Source organism: Cherax quadricarinatus, chromosome 43 (assembly GCF_038502225.1).
Source record: "Cherax quadricarinatus isolate ZL_2023a chromosome 43, ASM3850222v1, whole genome shotgun sequence".
Classification (NCBI taxonomy): domain Eukaryota; kingdom Metazoa; phylum Arthropoda; class Malacostraca; order Decapoda; family Parastacidae; genus Cherax; species Cherax quadricarinatus.
Window position 1 is genome coordinate 14,895,330 of NC_091334.1, and position 22,230 is coordinate 14,917,559.

Consider the following 22,230-nt stretch of genomic DNA (forward strand, 5'->3'; position numbering starts at 1 on the left):
TTTATCTTTAGAATCTCTCAAAACAAATGTCATCAGCAAAGAATAAGTGTGACAATTTTCCCCATGTATTAGATCCATCAACTTTTAATTCAACACCTCTCCCATCCATCTAAGTCTTGCATTCACTGGGAAATAGTGCCCCTCTCTTTTACATACCATGAGCCTCACTAACCACATAAAAACTTTTTACAGCTTTTAACATGCTGCCTACCTCATACATCTGCCACATTGCTCCTCTATTCACCCTATTATATCTAAGCAAGTTTGTGTCAACCATGTTTGAAATTGTTTTAATGTCACCTTTGCACCATTTATAACATTTCTGGTATATTTTTAAATGTTTATACAGTAGTGTACTATAGTATATCGAAATAAACAGAATAGAGGAAATCGGCTCTAATATACATTATTTAGGTATGAATACTGGTCAGAGAGCCCGTCGTAAGTCCGAGGCATCGGTAAACGAGTATGTCGCTAAGTGAGGAGAGGCTGTACTAAAAAATACCCTAGTATTGTTGTGTATTTACATGAAGATCTAAAGTAGCCAGTTTCTCCAGGGATGTGTAAATTTATATGTATATGTAAATGTGTGTCAACAAAGACAATTATTTTCATTCCATCATTTTTCTGCACATTAACTTTTGTAATTATAGTCAATTTTAGATACTCAGGAAACTTTCTTAGGAACAAAAACATCTGAACATCTTGAGATAAAGAGAGTTGACTGAAGTTATAAATGAATTAAGTTTATCACAAACTTACCTATGGCATGGGGTAACACAAACATGCGTGAAACAGGAAGCTGGTGTGAACTATCCAGTCTGGGCAAGTCTGCGGATAAAATTAACATCCATGAGAAAAATAGGTTTAAAAACTAAACAAAACAAAAAATAACAAAATACCCACAGATCATTTTTCTTTTAACACACTGGTTGTCTCCCACCGAGGCAGGGTGACCTGGAAACCCCCCTTTCCCTCTTTTCTTATCTACTAGTAATATTTGTCAACTTGTTGAATAAAAGAAAAAAAAATAAGACTTGGATTAAGTGGTCCTATGATGTTGGTGGTTCTCAAGAAAATGAACCATCAATGGAAGAAAGTAAATGGTAGTTTTTTCAATAAAGATGAAAGCCAATCAACATACTTTCAAAACATGCAATATAGAACATCACTGACCTTTGGGCTTGCAAAGTCCCAGTTGAATACACACTTCATCAGGAGATAAATCATTTATCAACATCTGAATGATCTGCTGTGTATATTTATCAACAAATGTCTGGCATTCTGTTGTAACTGTTCCGGGCAGTAAGGAACACAGATGGTCAAGAGCCTCCCGAATGTGTGCCTAAGGAGTAAAAGAAAAAATAATTAAATACATGATAGCTCCAATTAGCTTTGAAAGAAATACTTTGAAAATCAAAGAGATGATTAGCTTATTTGTAAAATGGTCAGTTACAATGTATTTTTTTTTTTTTTGCCTTACTTGAGGCATGGTCTGGGACCAGGCCACACATGCACTAACCCATGAAATTGACAAGGTAGCCTCAAGTTGTACATGCTCTCTATTAGCAAGGAACTCAAACTCTCAAGATTTAAAAGCACAGATATTCACCTCTGTCTTATCATCCTTCACATAATTTTCAAGTGTTGTTAACGCATACTCGCACATTACACATGATGTATCATCACCACTGGAGGGCTCTTCCATCATCAAGACAGCTGGGCACATGTGGATCATGGGACAAATCTGACAAGAAAATGTATTTATACTACCACACCCAATATTATTTATTTATTTATTAATTTGCACATGATACAGAGAAGTACAAAAGAATACAGTTAAATGCAGCATGCCAAAGCCACTTGAATGCATAGCATTACGGGCAGGCTTAAAATCAACTTAAGATTAACTAAGCAATGAAGTATTCAGTGGTAAAACATTGTAAACAGATAACAATTAAGCACAAATGAGTATTACAAAAACAGGTTGTATGGTTGCTTGCACTGCTGTACAATCAGTATTTATTTATTTATTTAATTTGAATATGATACAGAGAAGTACAAGGAATACAATTTTTAAAGTGCAGCATGCCAAAGCCCTTTGTTTGCAGAGCATTATGGGCAGGCTTAAAATTAACTTAAGATTAACTAAGCAATGATATATTCAGTGGTACAAAAATTATTGTAAAACAGATAACAATTTAGTACAAATGAGTATTACAAAGACAGGTCATATGGTCATTTACTGTGGTGCTGTGTAATCAGTAGAATGGAGTATTCTGTTAGGTAATGAAGTTAAATAGTAATAAAGTTTGATTGGGTCACAGGTTGACATTTATGAGAGACAATAATGAGACATATGAGATACAACTTATGAGATACAATTATTCAGTATTTATTTAGTTGTGGGGGAGTAAGTGATTTTTGAGAAGAGACTTGAATTTATAAACAGACAGTGTTTTTTTTATATTCACAGGTAATGAATTCCAGATTTTAGGGCCTTTTATGTGCATTGAGGTTTTGCATAGCGTACGATGGACACGAGGAACATCAAAGAGTGATCTGTGTCTTGTGTTATGGTCATGTGTTCATTGAGGTTGGCAAGGAGATGTTTGAGGGGAGGGTTTATGTCAGAGTTAAGTGTTCTATGTATGTAGTAGGTGCAGTAATAAGTATGGATGTTTTGTATTGTGAGTAGGTTTAGAGTTTTGAATATTGGTGGAGTGTGCTGTCTGTAGTGGGAATTTATCATTCTGACTGCAGCCTTTTGTTGGGTGATTAGTGGTCTGAGATGGTTTATTGTTGTTGAGCCCCATGCACAAATTCCATAGGTGAGATAGGGGTAAATAAATGAGTGATATAGGGCCAGGAGGGCTGACTGTGGAACATAGTACCGTATCTTCGATAGTATGCCTACGGTCTTGGAAATTTTGGGGGGAAATTTGTTGTATGTGTGTTTGAAATTTGAGTCTTATCAAGGTGGATTCCTAGGAATTTTCCCTCTGAGTTTTGTGATAGGTGATCCATTTATCATTATGTTAAGAGACACATCTGTAGCTCTGTTACCAAACTGAATGTAGTAGGTTTTGTCAATGTTTAGAGTAAGTTTGTTGATCCTCATCCAGGTTGATATTTTCTGTAATTCGGTATTTACAGTATTGGCTAGCATGACTGGGCTCGGGTGAGAGTAGACGTATGTAGTGCCATCTGCAAATAGTGTGGGCTTGAGTAGTTGCGATGCATTTGGTAGGTCATTTATGTATATGAGAAAGAGAAGAGGGCCTAGGACGCTTCCCTGTGGGACACCAACTGTAATTGGCTGTGCGGAAGAGTTTGCCCCATTTGTGTACACATATTGGCTTCTGTTGCTGAGGTATGACTTGAGGTAGTTGAGGGAGTGCCCTCTTATACCATAGTGCGACAATTTTGTGTGGAGCAAGTCGTGGTCAACTGTATTGAAAGCTTTACGTAAGTCAATGAAGATCCCCAGTGGGACTTCTTTTTTCTCTATTGCTGTATAAATATATTCTAGCATGTGGATAATAGCATCATTAGTATTTTTATTAGGCCTGAACCCAAATTGACAGGGGTTGAGTATGTTGTGGGAGATGAGGTAGGAATAGATACGCTTATGGATTAATTTTTCTAAGATTTTAGAGAGAGGGTGTAAGCTGGATATTGGCCTATAGTTATTCAAGTCTGTGTGGTCTCCTCCTTTATGGATCGGGGTGACCCTTGCTTATTTGAGAACTGTAGGAAAGGTAGAGGATTCAATGGATTTGTTGAAGAGTGTTGCAATGATTGGTGATAGCACCTGTGACACTTTTTTGTATATAATGGGTGGTAAGGTATTTAAATCTCCTGTCTTGTTTTTTAGTTTGTTGATAATAAGGGAGACTTCAGTTGGGTTAGTCGGAGCTAGGAACAGTGTGTTCGGGTAGTTGTCAGTGAGGTAGTCATTGGGTGGGGTATCTGAGCTTGGGATTTTATTGGCAAGGTTTTTTCCTATAGTGGAGAAGAAATCATTGAGTCTGTTTGCTGTTTCAGTAGGTGGGAATTGGGGTTCATCTGGTTTTGTTAATTCAATTTCGCTATTTCGTGTTATCTTTTTTGTTCCTAGTATTTCTGATAGGGTTTTCCAGGTCTTTTTTATGTCACCTCGTAAGTTGGATAATCTGTTCTCATAATACAATTTTTTAGCCCTTCTTATTAGGCTGGTTAGGATTGACGAGTAACGTTTTTTTTGGTCTCTGGTTATGTGGCCCATTCTGTACTGTTTTTCGTATAGGTGCTTTGTATTTATGGATTTGAGGATACTGGTGTTAGCCAGGGACTGTTCAGTCTCTTTGAAGTCATCTGTTTAGTTTTTTAGGACAGTGCTTGTTATAGAGGTATTGGGTCTTTCTTAGAAAATTATTAATACATTCGTCAATATATGTGTAGATTTCTAGCTCAGTGTGCCAGTCAATGTTTGTCACTGCTGCTGTGAAGTTATTGTTAGCTGCCTCATTGTGAAGTCTGAAAGTGACTTTAGTGGTGTCTAGGGGTAATTTGCCAAGGTTTGTTATGAGGAAGGTAGGGTAATGGTCTGTGGTATTATCTGTGATTATGCCTGATCTTAAGGGGGATATGGTGTTGGTCCAGATGTGGTCTAGTAGGGAAACACTAGTCTCTGTAACTCTTGTAGGTTTTGTTACTGTTGGTAGCAACATGCACTCATTGTTTGTGAATTCAGTAACATGTGGGTCTTGGTCTTGTAGGAGATTTATAATGAAGTCACCTGAGAGTAGCAAGTGATCTTTGTTCATGCGTGTATCAGTTATCATGCTTCCTAGGTTTTCACTAAAACGGCTAATGTTTGACTGTGGTACTCTGTAGATGTTTATCACTGTGAGAGGTTTTTGTAGGTATTTGGATTTGAATTTAGCTATTATATATTCCCTATGTTCATCCTTTGTGCAAGTATTAGTGATACATTCTAGTTGGTCTGAGTAGTAAATAGCTGTGCTTTTAAGTAAATAAAGTAAAATTCGTCTGATAAAATCCAGAGAAATTAAAGTACCATTATTGATATTTTGATTTACTTGCACAAAATGCCAAAACACATTTAAAATTTTGTTTTTCTTTTAGAAAAAATCAAGAATTTTGTAATAGAACAAAATTAAAGAATCTGATGCATTTATAAAATATTAAAAATGTTAATACCAAAACATACACAAGTATAATAAAGCTCTATATACTAAACTTCCAGCAAGCGTGCGTGAGCGTGTTAGATAGGAGTGAATGGAGACGAATGGTACTTGGGACCTGACGATCTGTTGGAGTGTGAGCAGGGTAATATTTAGTGAAGGGATTCAGGGAAACCGGTTATTTTCATATAGTCGGACTTGAGTCCTGGAAATGGGAAGTACAATGCCTGCACTTTAAAGGAGGGGTTTGGGATATTGGCAGTTTGGAGGGATATGTTGTGTATCTTTATATGTGTATGCTTCTAAACTGTTGTATTCTGAGCACCTCTGCAAAAACAGTGATAATGTGCGAGTGTGGTGAAAGTGTTGAATGATGATGAAAGTATTTTCTTTTTGGGGATTTTCTTTCTTTTTTGGGTCACCCTGCCTTGGTGGGAGACAGCCGACTTGTTGAGAGAAAAAAAAAAAAAAAAAAAGTATCCCATTATTAACATTTTCTCTTAGATCCACAATTCTAAGTAGTTATGTGTCACAGAAAAAACAGCAACCTCACTGCTCTGAGGAATTTAAAATGTGCAATAAATTTCAGTAAACACTCCAATTATAATTGGAGTGTTTGATAATTATCAAATTTTTTTTTATTTTTTTTCTAACCTGTGATGGATCAATTTCCTGAGCAAGCAGTTCAATAACTTGGTCTCCATAAGCTTCAACATAGTCTTCACACTCTTCTGCAATTGTACGAGGCATCATGGTACACAGTTTCTCCACTGCATCTTCAATGTCCTTCTGCAAGTGTAATCTCCATCAGAAAGAGGCACTTGCATAGTTTTGTACATTAATATTTTGTATTTAATTACACATGTCAAAGGGATTTCTATAAATGCACTGTCATTCTATACCATACATATTAAAACTGTGCTTATTTACAAATAATAATTTACTGTCTTCAGCAAAGGAGTAATTAATGATAAAGTTGCAAAATTAATTATAAAGGAGAATTGATAATTCTGTTTTCAATAAACCGACCATATCTGTTAATTATGGCATAGGATATACATATAGTATTTGTATTTCCCTTTACAGTGGACCCCAGGTTTTTGTAATTAACCCTTTCAGGGTCGGCAGGCCCTCTCCTAATCATAATGACACCAAAAGTAAGAAATCTAATGGAAAACTTATGGAATTATGCTCTCGCGAAGTTAGCGGTCTCGACGATGTTTATGCATTGTCGATTTCGCCCACTTTGAGCCCTATTTTTGGCCAATTCCAACGTACCAGTCGACAAAAATCATAACTATTTTGCTAGAACTCCATTTTTTTCTATCGAATGAGTACAAGAAACCACTCATTTACCAATTTCAAGTATCCAATAAAGTGGTCAGAAAGTGGCAATGTTGCAAATTTCACACAAATTTCAAAAGATACCAATTTCCAAATAGGGTCCAGAATAAACAAGACAGATATTCCTAAGCACTAAAATAACATTTCCTCTGTTCATTATTCACATCCCCAGGCCTCTCTTACATTTCTTTTGCTTTCCACTTTGAATTTTTATTCTCAGAAAAAATAGATTTACTGTTATGCAGTCTACTGCATTAGTGTAGAAATGGTATAAATAATATCAGCACACTTGTGAAAGAATATTAGACTCACCAGTTGACGTGTAGTGGACGCATGGCACGATTTGTTTACTTTTGAACTTTAGCAAAAATCGAACATTTCTGCTATTTTGAGCACAATTTCAAGATCCTTTTCTTTGTTAAACCAATCAAAATCATCTCAATTTCTGTAATATGTCTTCCATTCTATAAAATGAGACCAGGAAAACTAGAATACAACCATAAATAGCATACGAAAATACACAGCAAAGTCGCTGTTTTAAACCAAAAACACTGTCAGTTAATTTTTTCTCATTATGCACAGTGTGCTGCAGGATTTTTTTTATACTGCACACACTGACCACACAGACCCATTCTTTCATATGTAGGCCGACCAGCTTTCTCTCGCTAGATTTGAAGGCGCTAGAATTTATGCGTACTTGTACGGCACCAACCCTGGCGTGCAAGCCGTACTAGTACAGTACCAACCCTGAAACGGTTAATCTGTTTCAGAGAGAGTGACTAAACCCGAATCTGACGAATTCTGAATTAATTTTCCCCATAAGAAATAATAGAAATCCAATTAATCCGTTTCAGACACCCAAAAATATAAAAAAAAAAAGTTTTCTACATGAAATATATATTTACCTATACAGAAAACAATGATACATGAAGAATAAAACAATAATAACATCACACTTACCTTCATTGAAGACATGGTGATGTATGGAAGAAGGGAGGAGGGGAGAGGATGGAGGAGTTGACAATTGTTTGGAAGGGGAATCCCCTTCCATAAAGACTTCATATACCAAGTCCTCATCCTGGGTTACTTCCTTTCTTTGTTTTTTAATGCCACTAGGACCAGCTTGAGAGTCACTGGATCCCTGTCACTCAAAAAAGTGTTCCAGAGAGGTCTGTTTCTGGCATATGTTAGGAATTGTATTGGGAGACAGGACAAGACAGTCCTTCAATATGACACTAATATCAGCTCTACGGCTTATTTATCTAGCACAATTCATCTAATGTGACATAATAAACCATATTAAGAACAGAGATATGATATATACTCTAGAATTAATAAAATAAGGCATTAAGAATGTCAAGAGTGGTGGTGTGTTGTTTGTTGTTGGGTGTATAAAAGCCACTGAAAGATAAGCCTTACATAGTGGTGGTGAAGGCGGCAGCAGAGGTGGCGGTGTTAATTAGTAGCCCTATATACCTCGCTTAACTTGCTTGTTAGACTGTTAATGCTACACTTTATCGCTGGCTGGCGCTATAGCCTTTATCGACTCGTGCTGCTTTAGTATCGTAAATTGTAGAATCGCTGAAAAAGACACATTCTCCCCTCTCTCTCAGCCCTTTACCAAAGGGCTGGCTGGCACTAGGAACTTTCTTTGGGCCCATGGTGGCTTATTTAGCAGTTGCAAGCACTAAAAAGAATGGAATAATACAAAATATATCGTATAAACACGTGAGATCATCCTCACTGACTGATAAACAATGGCACACTAGCTGTACGTGGAGTGTCGGGGTCACTCATGCCGCGTGGACACGTTCTGGACAAATGACTTTTACTAAATTCAGTGATGATCACAGAGCCAACATTTTGACAAAATAAAAAAAAATTACTTATTCCGAATATTACGTATTCCGATAACGATGTAATCCGGGGTCCACTGTATAGGCAAGTAGAGAAAATGCTTTTTCTCTTATGACTATCCTCAAGAATAATCATGTAGTATAATATCTCAAGTCAACTTAAAAATATTCCTTGCATAAACAGTCTCTCCTCACTTAACAACGGAGTTCTGTTCCTAAGACCACGTCGTTAAACGAATATGTCACTAAGTGAGGAGCATACTATAATGGTAGAGTTTGTGTCGAACATCTTTGATATTGCTTTGATGTCACTTTTGCACCATTTATAACATTTCTGGTATATTATTAAATGTTTATACAGTAGTGTACTGTATATTGAAATAAACAGAATAGAGGAAATCAGCTCTAATATACATTATTTAGGTATGAATACTGGTCAGAGAGCTCGTCATACGTCCGAGGCGTTGGTAAATGAGTACGTCGCTAAGTGAGGAGAGGCTGTATTACAATGCTTAAAAGTACATTATGCAATTATTCCCCAAAATTATGCCATGAAACTTCCATTTTAGTTCTTTAATACTTACACGAGTGTCCTTTTGTTCGAGCATGTTCTGGAGGAATTGCAGAGCAAACTCACACATGACACACTTGTTATCTCTGACATGGCCCTTGCCAAGAGCAACACCAATCATGCCATTTGTACCCACTGGCACAACATCTGTTTTATGGAAAAGGAAAATTTTAATATGAGACATTCACTTAGTCTTCAGCCACATTAGCTTTATTTATTTTTTTATATATATAACCTTTATGAAAATTCAGTCATCCCCTTCCTTCAATATCACAATTTCTGCTGTCCAAGGACTAGCACCAGAAATACAATAGTACAAGGTTCTAATATCAAACTAGTTTGAATCTTTGTAAAACTTGGATAAGCAATGCTTTTTTTTTATGGGATCATCCAATAACCAAATATCATTTAAATCAAAATGTCTGTATGCTTCTGGCAAGACAGATACTGAATAAACGATGATTAATGCATTACCTTTTTGGGGGGTCATCCTACCTTTGTGGGAGGCAGCCAATATAGTAAAAAAAAAAAAAAAATTCTAATCAGTACATTGGCCGTTTTGCACCAAAATAGGGTGACCCCAAAAAAGAAGGAACATTTTCATCACCAAGTCCTGAGGTGCACCTACACTACAGTTCAAAAACTGCAACATATATCAACCCCCGTTTCAGAGTACAGGCACTGTGCTCCAGGACTCAAGTCTGGCTAACTGGTTTCCCCAAATTCCTTCATAAATGTTACATCGCTCATACTCCAACAGCACATTAAGTCACTATTTCATTCCATCCTTTCTATATGTCCAAACCACATCAACAACCCCTCAGCCCTCTGGATAATACTTTTAGAAACCCCACACCTTCTAATCTCTAAGCTACAATTCTCTGCATAATATTCACACCTCACACTGCCCTCAGATATGACATCTCAACTGCCTCCAGTGTTCTTGTTGCACCATTCACCACCCATGCATCACACCTATGAGAGCATTGGTACCATTATACTCCCTTACACTCCCTTCTTTGATTCCATGGATATCATTCTCTTTCTCAATAGACTTCTCAGTGCATCACTCACCTTTTTTTTCCCCTCAAAAATCCTACGAGTCACCTCATTTTTGGTAGACCCATCTGCTGACAAGTTCACTCTGAGATATCTAAATACATTCACTTCATATTCTCTCCTTCCAATCTGATATCCAATCTTTTATTATCTAAATTTTTTGTTATCCTCATCACCTTGCTCTTTCCTATGTTCACTTTTAATTTCCTTCTTTTACATACCCTTCCAAACTCGTCTACCATCCTCTGCAACTTCTCTTCAGAATCTCCCAAAAGCAGTGTAATCAGCAAAATGCAGCTGTGTAAACTCCCACTCTGTTAGATTCTTTCTCTCAATTTCACACCTCATCTCAACACTCAAGCATTCACTTCTCTTACAACCCCAGCTATAAATATAATGAACAACCATAGTAACATCAAGCATCCTTGTCTAATGCCTATATTTATTGGGAAATAATCTCCCTCTTTCCTGTGCCTCACTATCCTACTAAAAACTCTTAACTGCTGTCAGTAACCTACCACCTATGCCATACACTTGCAACATCTGTCACATTGCTCCCTATCCACCCAATCGTATGCCTTTTCCAAATCTATAAATGCAACAAACCTCTTTACCCTTATCTAAATATGTACTGTTCACCTATATGCTTCATTGTAAACACTTGGTCTACATACCCCCTACCCTTCCTAAAGTCACCTTGTTCATCTGCAATCCTGCTCTTAATTCTTTCATAATAACTACTATACACCTTACCAGGTATAATCAACAGGCTTATTCACCTATAATTTTTACTCTCTCTTGTCCCCTTTGCCTTTATACAAAGGAACTATACATGCTCTCTGCCAATCCCTAGGTACCTTCCCCTCTTTCATACATTTATTGAATAAAAGCACTAACTATTCCAAAACCATACCACCACCTGCTTTTAACATTTTTGTCTTGATCCCATCAATCCCAACTGCACACAACCTCATGCACCTCTCCCACTCACATCTGGCTCTGCCTCACTTTTACAAGATGTTATACATCCCAGCCCAATGCACGAAAATCATAGCCTCCCTACCTACATTAACATCTAACAGTTCCTCAAAATATTCCCTCTATCTTTCTGATACCTCCAACTCTCCATCGAATAACTTTCCTAATCTATTTTTACATGTCAGATCCATTCATCCATTCATTCCTTATTAATCTCACTCCAAAGCTTTTTCTTATACTCAACAAAATCTGTTGATAGCATCTCACCCACTCTGTCATTTTCTCTCCTTATACATTCCTTCACCACTCTTAGTCTCTCTTTTTCTCCATATACTCCTCCCTCCTTATATCACTTTCATTTTGTTAAAGCCTCTCATATGCTAACTTTTTCTCTCTTATTACTCTTAACCTCATCATTCCACCAATCGCTCTTCTCTCCTGCGCCCACTTTCCTGTAACCACACACTTCTGCTGAACACTACATTCTTAAATCTATCTCTTACCTCTACAACCTTACTGCCTATACTCTCACTAGCCCATCTTTCTTCCAGTAGTTGTTTATATCTTACCCTAACTACCTTCTCTTTTAGTTTATAAACCTTCACCTCTTTCACCTGCTGATACCATTCTCCTTGTATCCCATTTACCTTTTGCTCTCAAGGTAGACACAACTAAAAAAATAATCGGATATCTGTGGCCCCTCTATAAACACACACATCCTAAAGTCTACCCATCAGCCTTCTACCAATACGTAGTCTAACAAATGTCATTATGCCCCGTATCATACCTTGTATACTTATCCTTTTTTTCTTGAAATATGTACATATTACCTATTATCAAACCTCTTTCTATAAGAAGTTCAATCAAAGGCCCCCCCAATTATCATTTACCCCTGGCATCTGAAACTTACCTACCACACCCTCTATAACTGTTTCTCCCACTCCAGTATTCAGATTCCCTGCCACAATAATTCTCTCACTATTGTTATTAACTTATTTGTAGCAAGGGAAATACATACTGGCTATTTTCAGCAACTGGTGTCAGTGAGGTTAAACACAAGAAACCACTTCCAGAACTGCCTCTCATTCACTGGTGGTTTCAAAAGCTGGAGAGCACTAGTTACAGGAAATGGTAATCATGCTGATTGCATCTTTTTAATTAATGCTTTTAAGAATAAACAGACATAACAGACAAGAAAAAAAATGAATCCACTTTACTGTTTTCATAATAAAAATGCGCTTCACTTTCAAGCAAAATTACATATTATAGATAAGCAACATAAGTATTAACCCTTTCAGGGTCCACAGGCCCTCTCAGAGACTTGTTCTCAGGGTCTCCCAAATTTAAAAAAAAAAAAAATTTTTTCTTATGAAAAGATAGAGAATCTTTTCCCGATCATAATGACAAAAAGTATGAAATTTAATGGAAAACTTACGGAATTATGCTCTCGCGAAGTTAGCGGTCTCGACGATGTTTACGCACCGGCGGTTTTGCCCACTTTGAGCCCTATTTTCGGCCAATTCCAATGTACTAGTCGACAAAAATCATAACTATTTCGCTAGAATTCCATTTTTTCTATCGAATGAGTACAAGAAACCACCAATTTACCGATTTCAACTATCCAATACAATGGTTAGAATTTAGCAATTTTGCCAATTTTACACAAATTTCAAAAGATGCCAATTTCCAAATAGGGTCCAGAATAAACAAGAGACATTCCTGGCACTAAAATAACATTTCCTCTGTTCATTAGTCATGTCCCCAGGCCCCTCTTACATTTCTTTTGCTTTCCACTTGGAATCTTTATTCTCACAAAAAAATAGAAGATTTACTGTTATGCAGACTACTGCATTAGTGTAGAAATGGTATAAATAATATCAGCACACTTGTGAAAGAATATTAGACTCAGCAGTTGACGTGTATTGGACACTTAGCATGATTTGTTTACTTTTGAACTTTGGTAAAAATTGAACATTTCTGCCACTTTGAGCTCAATTTCAAGGTACTTTTCATTGTAAAACCAGTCAAAATCATCTCAATTTCTGTAATATGTCTTCCATTCTATACAATGAGACCAGGAAAACTAGAATACAACAATAAATACCATACGAAAATATAGTGCAAAGTTGCTGTTTTAATCCAAAAACACGGTCAAAGTTTTTTTTTTCTCATTATGCACTGTATGCTGCAGGATTTTTTTTATACTGTGCACACTGACCACATAGACCCATTCTTTCATATGTAGGCCTACCAGCTTTCTCTCACTAGATTTGAAGGCGCTAGAATTTATGAGCACTAGTACGTCATGGACCCTGGTGTGTAAGCCGTACTAGTATGGCCGAAACCCTGAAAGGGTTAATATTCTGAGCAAAAACTTACATATGAAATACATACATACATACATACATACATACACACACACACACACACACACACACACACACACACACACACACACACATGCACACACACGCACAAAAAAAGAATGGGCAGATTGTAATTAACATGTATGTACTTGTCTATAAGAGACCCTTTAATACTACTTTACTTTTCAGGAGATTCTGAAAGGCAGACTTCCTGTATATATATTTTTTTCAACGTACCATCTGCCTCCCACCAAAGCAGGGTGACCCAAAAAGAAAAACAAACATTTTTCTTTTTTTTTTTTTTTTTTTTTTTTAAAAAAGTCGGCCGTCTCCCACCGAGGCAGGGTGACCCAAAAAAGAAAGAAAATCCCCAAAAAGAAAATACTTTCATCATCATTCAACACTTTCACCACACTCGCACATTATCACTGTTTTTGCAGAGGTGCTCAGAATACAACAGTCTAGAAGCATAAACATATAAAGATACACAACATATCCCTCCAAACTGCCAATATCCCAAACCCCTCCTTTAAAGTGCAGGCATTGTACTTCCCATTTCCAGGACTCAAGTCCGACTATATGAAAATAACCGGTTTCCCTGAATCCCTTCACTAAATATTACCCTGCTCACACTCCAACAGATCGTCAGGTCCCAAGTACCATTCGTCTCCATTCACTCCTATCTAACACGCTCACGCACGCTTGCTGGAAGTCCAAGCCCCTTACCCACAAAACCTCCTTTACCCCCTCTCTCCAACCCTTTCGAGGACGACCCCTACCCCGCCTTCCTTCCCCTATAGATTTATATGCTTTCCATGTCATTCTACTGTGATCCATTCTCTCTAAATGACCAAACCACCTCAACAACCCCTCTTCTGCCCTCTGACTAATACTTTTATTAACTCCACACCTTCTCCTAATTTCCACACTCCGAATTTTCTGCATAATATTTACACCACACATTGCCCTTAAACAGGACATCTCCGCTGCCTCCAACCGTCTCCTCGCTGCTGCATTTACCACCCAAGCTTCACACCCATATAAGAGTGTTGGTACTACTATACTTTCATACATTCCCTTCTTTGCCTCCATAGATAACGTTTTTTGACTCCACATATACCTCAACGCACCACTCACCTTTTTTCCCTCATCAATTCTATGATTAACCTCATCCTTCATAAATCCATCCGCCGACACGTCAACTCCCAAGTATCTGAAAACATTCACTTCTTCCATACTCCTCCTCCCCAATTTGATATCCAATTTTTCTTTATCTAAATCATTTGACACCCTCATCACCTTACTCTTTTCTATGTTCACTTTCAACTTTCTACCTTTACACACATTCCCAAACTCATCCACTAACCTTTGCAATTTTTCTTTAGAATCTCCCATAAGCACAGTATCATCAGCAAAAAGTAACTGTGTCAATTCCCATTTTGAATTTGATTCCCCATAATTTAATCCCACCCCTCTCCCAAACACCCTAGCATTTACTTCCTTTACAACCCCATCTATAAATATATTAAACAACCATGGTGACATTACACATCCCTGTCTAAGACCTACTTTTACCGGGAAGTAGTCTCCCTCTCTTCTACACACCCTAACCTGAGCCTCACTATCCTCATAAAAACTCTTTACAGCATTTAATAACTTACCACCTATTCCATATACTTGCAACATCTGCCACATTGCTCCTCTATCCACTCTATCATATGCCTTTTCTAAATCCATAAATGCAATAAAAACTTCCCTATCTTTATCTAAATACTGTTCACATATATGCTTCAATGTAAACACCTGATCTACACATCCCCTACCCAGGTAGTAGGTTGGTAGACAGCAACCACCCAGGGAGGTACTACCGTCCTGCCAAGTGAGTGTAAAACGAAGCCTGTGATTGTTTTACATGATGGTAGGATTGCTGATGTCTTTTGTCTGTCTCATAAATATGCAAGATTACAGGCATGTCTTGCTACTTCTACTTACACTTAGGTCACACTACACATACATGTACACATTTATTTATACACACTCATCTGAGTTTTCTTTGATTTTATCTTAATAGTTCTTGGTCTTATTAATTTTCCTTTTATATCCATGGGGAAGTGGAATAAGAATCTTTCCTCCGTAAGCCATGCGTGTTGTAAAAGTCAACTAAAATGCCGGGAACAATGGGCTAGTAACCCCTTTTCCTGTAAAGATTACTAAAAAGAATAAGAAGAAGAAAAAAAATTTTTCTTTTTACATTTAATAATTTGTATAGAAGGGGTTACTAGACCTTTGCTCCTGACATTCAGTCACCTCTTATGGTATGCATAGCTTATTGAGGAAGGATTCTTTTCCCACTTCCATATAATAAATACACACTGCAAATGTCTTAAGTGTTATATATTTAAATTTATGCAAAAAATTTAAATATTGGTATGACAATGAGAATTACTAAAGTGTAAAAAAATTAGAGTCCTGGAGGTGGGGGAGTATAATCCCTGCAATTTAAAGGAGGGGCCGGGAATATTTGCAGTCTGGAGTGACATCTGAGCGGTCATATCTGCATGCCTCTGCAAAGACTGATTATGTGTGAATGATGATGAAAGCACTTTCTTTATTGGGTCACCGTCTCAGTGGGAGACAGCCTGCATGTTGAAAAAAATGCAAGAAAAGCAGCAAGAATGAAACAACTAAAACAAAAAGCACAAGGGAAGGAAAAAATTTGCAATCACTGAAAATCTACGTATAGAAAATTTTTGTACTGTAATGACAGCTTTATTAATACTTGATGCTTAACGTGCTGTTGGAGTGTGAGCAAAGTAACATTTATGAAGGGATTCAGGGAAACCGGCAGGCCGGACTCGAGTCCTGGAGATGGGAAGTACAGTGCCTGCACTCTGAAGGAGGGGTGTTAATGTTGCAGTTTAAAAACTGTAGTGTAAAGCACCCTTCTGGCAAGACAGTGATGGAGTGAATGATGGTGAAAGTTTTTCTTTTTCGGGCCACCCTGCCTTGGTGGGAATCGGCCAGTGTGATAATAATAAAAAAAAAAAAATAATAACTGTTCTATAACAATTACCCATTTATACCTTCTTTTACCACATCTGCAGTTTTCCACTAAAGTAGGGTGACCAAGAGAAAGGAACATTCACAGTCAATCAGTCAGTATCTGTCTATAAAAATTTTAGAAATACACATTACCAATTCCATTCCTAACAAGAGGTACACGTGGCAAGTGTGGGCGTTGTTGCTCTCGCTCAGAGTTGATAGCAGCTGCCTCGTCACCACCTGTCAATCTATTACCAGGTTCCACATCAACCCTGACAGCAGCTACTAGAGGAGTCTGGGCTACAGTGTCTGGCTGGTGGACATCAAGCAATGTCCATACAGGATGCTAGAAAAAATAAGTTAAGACATTCTATTTATAAAAAAAAAAAAAAAAAAACTATAAATATAAATAAAAACCTGTAATTTAGGCTACCTGAAGAAAAAGTAAAAACTTGTATTCATTCAAAACATGTAAGCTAAAATTATCAAATTAAACTTTCCACACTAGAATAGCTTGAATATTATACTTCATGTGCAGTTTTCAACCATTATATATTTTCCATGTAAACAAAACTTTTGCTAAACAGTATTAAAATTAGGTTTTCAGATTTACCTCTCTGTGATACAAAATATAATAGCACAATAAAACCTCTCTTGTGGTTCTCAAGTGTTAAACAGAAATGTGAACCAATGAAGAAGGCGGAGTCTGGCATCTTTGGTACAGGTGAAAAATATGGTGCTAAGAAACTGTTTGATATTCACAGAAGCAAGGACAAACTTACAGACTGTGATGTAAATATTATGCAGAGAATTCGTAGTGTGGAGATTAGGAAGAGCAGAGTTACTAAAAGTATTGTCCAGGGGGATGAGGATGGGTTGTTGAGGTGGTTTGGTCGTTGGGAGAGGATGGAGGAAAACAGGATTACTAGAGGGTGTATAAATCTGTAGTGGAGGGAAGGCTGGGCTGGGGTTGTCCAACTAATCAGTTTCCCTGAATCCCTTCACAAATGTTACCTTGCTCACACTCCAACAGCACAGTCATAAAAATCAATTACTTCCACTCACTCCTTAGAGAGAGAGAGATAGAGAGAGAGATAGACAGAGATAGACAGAGACAGACAGAGACAGAGAGACAGAGACAGAGAGACAGAGACAGAGACAGAGAGACAGAGAGACAGAGACAGACAGAGAGAGAGAGAGAGAGAGAGAGAGAGAGAGACACGCACAGAGACAGACAGAAAAAAAAAAAAACCCACATACAAAACCTTCTTCGCTCCCTCCCTCCAACCTTTTCTTGGATGACCCCTATCCCTGGCCTTATTATCTATGACAACAAACTATGTCAACTCCTAGCTCATCATTTCAAAATATTATACAGTACTGTACATACCTCCACAGCAAATACAGAGTTGGCACCACAAAGTCCAACAGCTGCACAAATTTCTTTTGGGTGGATTTCTGACACCAAAAGGTTGTAAAGAGGCAGATAGTATTCTTCCACAAGTGAAAGGCAGTTCTTGCTGAATTTGCCAGTCTGACGGCAAAGACCTTCCAAAATCTGAAAAAGGGAATTATTTTCACAAGTCTATTTAGGTACAGGTACACACACGTACAATTGTCATACATAGTAATGTGTAAATTACATAGAATAACCAAAAAAAGGTCAAAGTGACCTACTGTCACTGGAGCCTTTATATTTCCATCAGTAGTAGAGACAACCTAGACTGACTAAATTATTAAAAAAATTTAAGTGAAAAATTTAATCATTGCTTGTTTGTTTCTATTTAAAAATTACCTGCTATAACAATTAAAAAGTTTCAGAAATATCTTTGATACTGAAGACTATATATTCTGCAACTTGCCAATAAACAAGTAGTGTAACACACCTGCTTGAATTCTTGTTCTGTAGTGTTTGCAATGAGAATGTCTCGCCAGTGTTGTACTATAGCCTGGCAGAAGTCACATGTCTCATCTCCGCTATGTGGAAGGGCAGGTCTCTGGTAAAATTCATCCTGGTGCATTCTAGGCTCGCACATTTCTAATAAAAATGGGCATTATTAATATTAGTAGTTTAATTTTATCATCAAAATTTTTTTTTTTCAACAAGTCGGCCGTCTCCCACCGAGGCAGGGTGACCCAAAAAAGAAAGAAAATCCCCAAAAAGAAAATACTTTCATCATCATTCAACACTTTCACCACACTCACACATTATCACTGTTTTTGCAGAGGTGCTCAGAATACAACAGTTTAGAAGCATACACATATAAAGATACACAACATATCCCTCCAAACTGCCAATATCCCAAACCCCTCCTTTAAAGTGCAGGCATTGTACTTCCCATTTCCAGGACTCAAGTCCGACTATATGAAAATAACCGGTTTCCCTGAATCCCTTCACTAAATATTACCCTGCTCACACTCCAACAGATCGTCAGGTCCCAAGTACCATTCGTCTCCATTCACTCCTATCTAACACGCTCATGCACGCTTGCTGGAAGTCCAAGCCCCTTGCCCACAAAACCTCCTTTACCCCCTCTCTCCAACCCTTTTGAGGACGACCCCTACCCCGCCTTCCTTCCCCTATAGATTTATATGTTTTCCATGTCATTCTACTTTGATCCATTCTCTCTCAATGACCAAACCACCTCAACAACCCCTCTTCTGCTCTCTGACTAATACTTTTATTAACTCCACACCTTTTCCTAATTTCCACACTCCGAATTTTCTGCATAATATTTACACCACACATTGCCCTTAAACAGGACATCTCCACTGCCTCCAACCGTCTCCTCGCTGCTGCATTTACCACCCAAGCTTCACACCCATATAAGAGTGTTGGTACTACTATACTTTCATACATTCCCTTCTTTGCCTCCATAGGTAACGTTTTTTTGGCTCCACATATACCTCAACGCACCACTCACCTTTTTTCCCTCATCAATTCTATGATTAACCTCATCCTTCATAAATACATCCGCCGACACGTCAACTCCCAAGTATCTGAAAACATTCACTTCTTCCATGCTCCTCCTCCCTAATTTGATATCCAATTTTTCTTTATCTAATTCATTTGATACCCTCATCACCTTACTCTTTTCTATGTTCACTTTCAACTTTCTACCTTTACACACATTCCCAAACTCATCCACTAACCTTTGCAATTTTTCTTTAGAATCTCCCATAAGCACAGTATCATCAGCAAAAAGTAACTGTGTCAATTCCCATTTTGAATTTGATTCCCCAAAATTTAATCCCACCCCTCTCCCGAACACCCTAGCATTTACTTCCTTTACAACCCCATCTATAAATATATTAAACAACCATGGTGACATTACACATCCCTGTCTAAGACCTACTTTTACCGGGAAGTAGTCTCCCTCTCTTCTACACACCCTAACCTGAGCCTCACTATCCTCATAAAAACTCTTTACAGTATTTAATAACTTACCACCTATTCCATATACTTGCAACATCTGACACATTGCTCCTCTATCCACTCTATCATATGCCTTTTCTAAATCCATAAATGCAATAAAAACTTCTCTACCTTTATATAAATACTGTTCACATATATGCTTCAATGTAAACACTTGATCTACACATCCCCTACCCACTCTGAAACCTCCTTGCTCATCCGCAATCCTACATTCTGTCTTACCTCTAATTCTTTCAATTATAACCCTACCGTACACTTTTCCTGGTATACTCAGTAAACTTATTCCTCTATAATTTTTACAGTCTCTTTTGTCCCCTTTCCCTTTATATAAAGGGACTATACATGCTCTCCGCCAATCCCTAGGTACCTTCCCCTCTTTCATACATTTATTAAACAAAAGTACCAACCACTCCAACACTATATCCCCCCCTGCTTTTAACATTTCTGTCATGATCCCATCAGTTCCAGCTGCTTTACCCCCTTTCATTCTACGTAATGCCTCAAGTACCTCCCCCACACTTACATTCTGCTCTTCTTCACTCCTAAAAGATGGTATACCTCCCTGACCAGTGCATGATATTACTGCTTCTCTTTCTTCCTTAACATTTAAAAATTCCTCAAAATATTCTCGCCATCTACCTAATACCTCCCTCTCCCCATCTACTAACTCCCCTACTCTGTTTTTAACTGACAAATCCATACTTTCCCTAGGCTTTCTTAATTTGTCTAACTCACTCCAAAATTTTTTCTTATTTTCATTAAAATTTCTTGACAGTGCCTCTCCCACTCTATCATCTGCTCTCCTTTTGCACTCTCTCACCACTCTTTACCTTTCTTTTACTCTCTATATACACTGCTCTTCTTATAACACTTCTGCTTTGTAAAAACCTCTCATAAGCTACCTTTTTCTCTTTTATCACACCCTTTACTTCATCATTCCACCAATCACTCCTCTTTCCTCCTGCCCCAACCCTCCTATAACCACAAACTTCTGCCCCACATTCTAATACTGCATTTTTAAAACTATTCCAACCCTCTTCAACCCCCCCACTACTCATCTTTGCACTAGCCCACCTTTCTGCCAATAGTCGCTTATATCTCACCCAAACTTCCTCCTCCCTTAGTTTATACACTTTCACCTCCCTCTTACTTGTTGTTGCCACCTTCCTCTTTTCCCATCTACCTCTTACTCTAACTGTAGCTACAACTAAATAATGATCCGATATATCAGTTGCCCCTCTATAAACATGTACATCCTGGAGCCTACCCATCAACCTTTTATCCACCAATACATAATCTAATAAACTACTTTCATTAATTGCTACATCATACCTTGTATATTTATTTATCCTCTTTTTCATAAAATATGTATTATTTATTACCAAATCTCTTTCTACACATAGCTCAATTAAAGGCTCCCCATTTACATTTACCCCTGGCACCCCAAATTTACCTACTACTCCCTCCATAACATTTTTACCCACTTTAGCACTGAAATCCCCAACCACCATTACTCTCACACTTGATTCAAAACTCCCCACGCATTCACACAACATTTCCCAAAATCTCTCTCTCTCATCTACACTTCTCTCTTCTTCAGGTGCATACACGCTTATTATAACCCACTTTTCACATCCAATCTTTATTTTACTCCACATAATCCTTGAATTAATACATTTATAGTCCCTCTTTTCCTGCCGTAGCTTATCCTTCAACATTATTGCTACTCCTTTTTTAGCTCTAACTCTATTTGGAACCCCTGACCTAATCCCATTTATTCCTCTCCATTGAAACTCTCCCACCCCCTTCAGCTTTGTTTCACTTAAAGACAGGACATCCAGCTTCTTCTCATTCATAACATCCACAATTATCTCTTTCTTATCATTTGCACAACATCCACGCACATTCAGACTTCCCACTTTGACAATTTTCTTCTTCTTATTCTTTTTAGTAATTACAGGAAAAGGGGTTACTAGCCCATTGTTTCCGGCATTTTAGTTGACTTTTACAACATGCATGGCTTACGGAGGAAAGATTCTTATTCCACTTCCCCATGGATATAAAAGGAAAAGTAACAAGACCAAGAACTATTAAGATAAAATCAAAGAAAACTCAGATGAGTGTGTATAAATAAATGTGTACATGTGAGGGAAAAGTTCAATAGATAGGAGAAGCGAGGGAGTATATAGTAACAATAGTTTCATTGCCGGCTACTTGTTAAGGTAGGGTAAGTCACGCTCCCGCTATTCCCGCCTTTTTTCCCCCACCCTGAAAGTGATAGTTTGATTGCCGGCTGCTTGTTAAGGTAGGGTCAGTCTAGCTCCAGCTATCCCTTCCCCTCCTTCTTCCCCCCCCCGAAAGGTGACGGTGGGGCTCCGGTCCAAACAGT

General features: G+C 37.8%; 1 protein-coding gene across 1 annotated transcript in view; it reads right to left on the bottom strand.

Moving 5' to 3' along the window:
• Sap-r (prosaposin) overlaps positions 1–22,230 on the bottom strand; it is a 71,354-nt gene that overhangs the window by 11,873 nt on the left and 37,251 nt on the right. The window contains exons 8-15 of the mRNA XM_070093598.1: positions 18,292–18,443; positions 17,796–17,963; positions 16,559–16,751; positions 8,974–9,107; positions 5,844–5,978; positions 1,613–1,747; positions 1,177–1,345; positions 763–831 (exon numbers count right to left, since the gene is read on the bottom strand). Coding sequence (XP_069949699.1) covers positions 763–831; positions 1,177–1,345; positions 1,613–1,747; positions 5,844–5,978; positions 8,974–9,107; positions 16,559–16,751; positions 17,796–17,963; positions 18,292–18,443 — 1,155 coding nt within the window. The remainder of the gene's footprint in view (positions 1–762; positions 832–1,176; positions 1,346–1,612; positions 1,748–5,843; positions 5,979–8,973; positions 9,108–16,558; positions 16,752–17,795; positions 17,964–18,291; positions 18,444–22,230) is intronic.